The sequence below is a fragment of the Condylura cristata genome, unplaced genomic scaffold, assembly GCF_000260355.1.
Source record: "Condylura cristata isolate star-nosed mole 26May11 unplaced genomic scaffold, ConCri1.0 scaffold00020, whole genome shotgun sequence".
NCBI classification, from domain to species: domain Eukaryota; kingdom Metazoa; phylum Chordata; class Mammalia; order Eulipotyphla; family Talpidae; genus Condylura; species Condylura cristata.
The window spans coordinates 12,810,618-12,816,617 of record NW_004567121.1 but is presented as its reverse complement, the minus strand read 5'-3'; the positions used below and the strand labels follow the sequence as shown (position 1 = coordinate 12,816,617).

The 6,000-nt window shown below is 31.9% G+C and overlaps 1 protein-coding gene across 2 annotated transcripts in view; it reads left to right on the top strand.

Annotated features, from left to right (window-relative positions):
• GTF2A1L (general transcription factor IIA, 1-like) overlaps positions 1-6,000 on the top strand; it is a 30,972-nt gene that overhangs the window by 2,477 nt on the left and 22,495 nt on the right. Inside the window, exons 2-3 of one of the 2 annotated variants that reach the window (XM_004686213.1) lie at positions 277-378; positions 503-626. In XM_004686213.1, coding sequence (XP_004686270.1) covers positions 277-378; positions 503-626 — 226 coding nt within the window. The remainder of the gene's footprint in view (positions 1-276; positions 379-502; positions 627-6,000) is intronic. The other variant, XM_004686214.1, reaches the window with a different exon arrangement.

The following is a 6,000-nucleotide window of genomic DNA, read 5'->3' as shown; positions in this document are numbered from 1 at the left end:
AAAATAAATTCCTATTTAAAATAAAACACATACTCTCCTTGGAATTCACCATCAGATAAAATGGTATCAGATAAAATGGTATACAGGATAAGCTCACAATCAAGCATAAGTATTTTATGTATTTTAAGACTCACTGACATCAGAGAATATATGGGAGTAGTATGTACTTAGTAAAAATACTTACAGTGGCTATACTGTAAGGTTAGAAAGTGTACATTGCATGTCTTTTACATTCAAACTTTGGAATTTAAAACTTTAACAATTGCTTTTATGTAGCCCAAACTCTACAAATCTGTAATTGAAGATGTGATTGATGGAGTTCGGGACCTGTTTGCTGAAGAAGGTATAGAGGAACAAGTCTTAAAAGACTTGAAACAGGTTTGTTTCTATCTTTTTGTTGTTTTTTAGCAAAAAAAGATAAATTGTAATTTTAATTCCTTAATTATAGTTTAATACTTAACTGTTCATTTTTTTAAAAGGCCAAACATTTTTTTCTCTGCAGCTCTGGGAAGCAAAGGTTTTGCAGTCTAAAGCAACAGAAGACTTCTTCAGAAATAGCATCACCTCACCTCTGTTCACTCTTCAGTTGCCACACAGCTTGCACCAGACATTGCAATCATCAACAGGTTGGAAACAGTAAATTGGTGCTATTTGATTTTTTAGAACAAATTCTCAGTTGTTTGAATTAGACAGGGCAATATTCTTAAGGTGAGAGGGCTTAGACCTTAACATCATTGCTATTCACTAAATAGAAGAAATGATCAGTCCATGTAATTAATGGCAAAAATAATTCGGTTATTCTAACTAGATTCTTCTTCAATGTTCAAGTACACCCATAGATTATTTCAGGGAGATGGGATAGATCAGTGAGGAATAATCCAGCTACCTTGCTGCAGGAGCAGGTTGAAAGGTGGGTGCTTGCATACTTGTACATTCTTTCTCTCATTTGCTTCTGTATGTTACATGCTTTTGTATTGGAAGCAAGATGGAGAGTTGACAAGAATATGGAGAATTTTCAGGTTACTTTACTTTTCTGCCTATATACAATGATGACTAGAAATTGTCTAGTATTTTATCTTTATACTTGGACTTTTTGAATCTGGAACTCTGCTCTTAAGGGACATGTTTGTCCGTATTACGTGTGTCAGTTTAAACTGGGAGAGACTAGTAAAAGATAATACTGTTATGTCCTTCTAGCCTTTCTTACTTTCTCCTTTGTATTTTAAAAATATTTATGCTTCTTTATATATGTATACATATATCTGTCCATACAGACACACCAGAAGACATGGATAGATGAGAGACTCTTTCATATAGTCTCACACACACACACACATACACACACACACAGGGACACACACAGACTCACACGCAACTAGGTTTTATTGACATTTAATAGACTAATAGCTAAAGAGGTGAGGGCAGATTTTGGGTTAGATTGTGCATAATAAATTGTTTGTTCATTGCATGCAGTATGTGAAAAATCACATGGGCCAGGGTGAAGAGAAAACAGTATGACCTAGTGCCTCTTTTGCTACAAAATGAGGAATTGAAGTGTGGCAACAATTTATTTATGGAAATAAATTAACATATTGAATTACCAAACATAACTTTTGTGTAAGCTTTTAAAATACATGCTTATAAAATACAATTTTATTTTGTAAGAATTAGGCAAGGCAGTTTAATTAATAAATTGACACATTAGAACATGTTTGTTTTTAACTTGACTATTAAGACCTTTTTTCTGTTTAAATAACATTGACTTAAACTTTTTCTTTATTGCTATCAAAGAATTTAAAGAACTTTTAAATTAGAAGTTACTTGGGAAGGGGCTGTGTGTGTTAGAGGAGTAAAATGCTTGGCTATTTATCAGAAGCAGGTTCTTTGTCATTCAAAATTGCAATATTTGATCTTACCACAAGATGGTAATATTACCAGTCATTTAAATCACAAAGTAGTCTAGCAACTAAATTACCTGATTTTCACTCAGCACTTTATTCTTATTCTCTTTGAAGTTGAATAATAGAAATAATTATGTTTAAACAAGACAGCTTTTCTCCTTATTCTCTTCTACATCATTTATAATGAAGTGGTTTAAGGAAGTACATGTATCCTTTACAAATGCATTATAGGTCTTGTTTCTTATTTCATTTCTAGGTAACTTACAATATGATTCTTGAAGTAAATAGCCTCAGAAAATTGAAGCATTTCTTAATTATATCTTCCTCTGTATGATTTTAAATGGCTGATTAAAATAACCTAAACTAACGAACTTCTACAAACTTTTTATCTCTTGACTACAAGTTCAAATTAAATTTGCATTGGAATAAATCATTTGCTTGTTTGTCTGTTCCACCTTTAAAACTTGTTCGGCTTATCAAACTTTCTTTGAATTTTATTGTCCATTTGTTCAATAATTTTCTGTAGCTTCAGTTGTTAATTATTTTTGGTACCTTAAGAGCATTATATTTTTAAAAATCGATCTCAAAGAGATTTCTTGTATGTAGGTTGTATCTGTGTAACTATCTTAAAAATTAAAACTGAGAAATAAAGTTGGTTCATCACATAATTGGTTATGTTAAACACAGCAAAGTATTTGTTAAAAATAACTATTTTCTCGAACAAAAAATATGAGAAAATACTAAAAATAAAATAAGAATGGTATTGTTTTAATTCTTTACAAGGCTTATTAAATGTCTGGCTTAATACAAGACAGCTGGATTCTCATCTCTATTTCTAAATTCAGTTTGTTGTGATATGTTATTTTGGCTAAAGACTATAAAGAATATCTAGCCCCCTGCAGATGTATAATTGGAGAAGGTAGAGTATTGTAATAGTATTTTCTGATAATTAGGTACTATATTAACATTGAACAAGTGGTAGTTTTTGAGAGGTTAGCACAAAGTGGCATATAAAATCATGTTAGTGGACTTTTTGTGATATTAAAGTTCACTTTGCACTTGGAATGACTTATTCTATGTGCAATTTTGTAACATACATTTGTCACTTGGAATATGTTGCTTTACAGAGTTGTGTGGTTGACAATTTGTACTCTATAGAAGATTAAAGATGTTGTATTTGTTAATACTGTTGTCTCATCAGAAAAGAGTTTAAATATTGGAAAGATATCAAATTCTCTGTGTAGCATATAAAGTTTCCAAAACTCTAATTTTTGGTTAAAAGCTTGTATTTTAAGAATGTCAAACAAAAACGTCAGGTTTTTTTCTTAATGATGGGTACACTTAGTTCATTTTCAAGAAGTCTGCTAGATATCCAAGTCTAAATAACTATAATTTTTGCAGTTATTCATTCAAGTAAAAGTGTTTCTTGAGAAAAGAACTCAGATCGTAACTTAAATAATAGCACAATGCTTAATCCTTCTACTTCCTTGTATTTTTGTATGCTGCAGAAATATTTCGTGTGTACTTCCTGTTTTATCACTCAGAATATTAAAAGAAACTTCTTGAAGTTTGAAATTTAGGAAAAACAATTCTTAAAGTTAAATTGAGGAATTTCTTAAGTGAAATAATTTTTTTTCTGTGCTGTGGTGAATAAGTACAGTCGCCGTTAGTGTGCTTTTGTGTACTCCCTTAGTTCATGCTAAAAGGCCTTCAATTTTACTCATTACTTTGCACTATCAGTGCAAATGTCAACAAAATAGAATAAAAATTATTTAGTAAAAAATGAAAAAGGCATACTTTTTTTTCTGGTATAAAGATAGTTTTGACCCTGTAAACACCTGAAAGGGTCTCTAGGATCCCCAGAGTTCTGCATAATGCATTTTGAGGACTGTTGTTCTATTCTTAGAGTGATTGTGTATAATTTATAATCCATTTCTTAAAATATTTAAATTGTTAATATTAAGAAATTTATGTAAGAGATTTATTAAATACCTCTTTTCCCTAGTAATACTTAACCTCACCTTTTATGAACATTCTCCACTAGAGTGGTTCATTTGTTACAATTGATGAGCCTATGTTGACGCACATGAATGTACTTGGCATTGCATATTTTGGGCTGGGGAAATTAATAATGACATGCTCCCCTTGTTATAAGTCTACAAAGTAGTTAATACTGAATAATTTCATTGCCCCAAATGTCTTCTGTGCTCTCCTATTCATTCCTTTTGCCCCACTGACCTCTGGAAGCTACTGATCTTTTTACTGTCTACATAATTTTGCCATTTCCAGAATGTCTATATATTTGGGATAATATAGTATATATCCTTTTCAGACTGGCTTCTTTCACTAATATGATTTTAAGTTTTCTCCATCTCTTTTCAAGCTTGATAGCTCATTTCTTTTTAGCACTAAGTAATATTCCATTTTCTGGGTGTGCCAGTTTTATCCATTCACCTACCAAATGACATCTTGGTTGCTCTCAAATTTTGGCAATTATAAATAAAGCTGATATAAACATTTATGTGTCGATGTTTGTGGGGACATATGTTTTCAGCTATGTTGGTTAAATACCAAAGGGTGCAACTGCAGCATTGCATGGTAAGAATGTTTATTTTGTGGGATACTGCAGAATTGTCTTTCAAGGTGGTTATACCATTTTACATTCCTACTAGCAATGACTGCAGCTCTGTGTCTTCAGTATTTGGTATTGTCAGTGATCTGGATTTTGTCCATTCTGGTGGGATTGTAGTAGCATTTCCTTGTTTTAATTTGGACTTCCTTGGTAACATCAGATGTTGGAGCATCTTTTCATATGTGTACTCATTTGCCTTCTGTGTGTCTGTCTTTGGTGAGGGATTTGCCATCTGTAGATCATCTTTGGTGAGGTATTTCTATTTGACACATTTTTTAGTCAGTTTCTTATTATTGGGTTTTAAAGAGATTTTGTATATTTTGCATAACAGTCCCTCATCAGATGTGTCTTTTGCAAATACTTTTTCTCAGTGGCTTGTCTTCTCATTTTCCTCACATTGTTTTTTGTAAAGCAGCTTTTAATTTTAATCAGTCCAGCTTATCAATTATTTCTTTTGTGAATTGTGCCTTTGGTTTATGTCTTCTAGACTTTGCCCTATGTTATCTTCTAGAAGTTTTATAGTTATGTGTCTTATACTTAGGTTTATGATCTGTTTGAGTTAATATTTTTGAGGGATGCATGATTTGTGTATAGATTCTTTTTTTTAGCATTAGGCATTCAATTCTGCCAGGACCATTTGTTGAAGGGACTGTGTACGCCATTGTATAGTTTTTGCTCCTTTGTCAAAGAGCAGTTGATTATATTTATGTGGACATGTGGAACTATTTCTGGATTCTCTTTTCTATTTCATGATCTATGTTCTCTTCTTTTGCTAACACCACATTGACTTGATTACTCTAGTTCTATAGTGAGTCTGTAGGTCAGGTAGTGACAGTCATCTGACTTTTTCTCCTTGAATATTGAATTGGCTATTTTGCATCTTTTGCCTATAATTAATTTTTGGGTGAGAAATGGGGATCTCACTGGCCAAATTCCCTTGGGCAAAATGGGTCCTTGTCTGTGATTATCTTATTTCTAGAGCAATTAAAATAATTTTCTAGTTGGTATTCATGCCATGTGGCCTCTGATGAAACTGTCACATTGTAGGCAGAAGAAAAGAGGAGAATAGAAACATTGAGAAATTTGTGGTGGCTTTCTTTTTTGAGTGTTAAACATCTAAACTTTGGGTATGAATTGTATTTCTAAATGTCCTTGAACTTTGATTTGCTGAAAAATTTAGCAATTCTGCTAATTATTTTAGTGATCAGAGTTAAAATACTCAATTTGGTTACCAAGACACATCCATATACTAATAGTAATCACAAAGAATAAGTTGTACTTCTTGAATCATGTGACTTATGTGTTGAGATTTGGAATGGTTCAATGCAGAATCAAAAATTGTGAAATTATTAGCTGTTTTGTATGTTAAGGACTTTTTGGTGGTATGTAAGGAGAAATGTAGCTACACATGTGAATGTTATTATATCTTACTACCTTTTCAAAGTTTCTTATGTTATATTGTGGAGT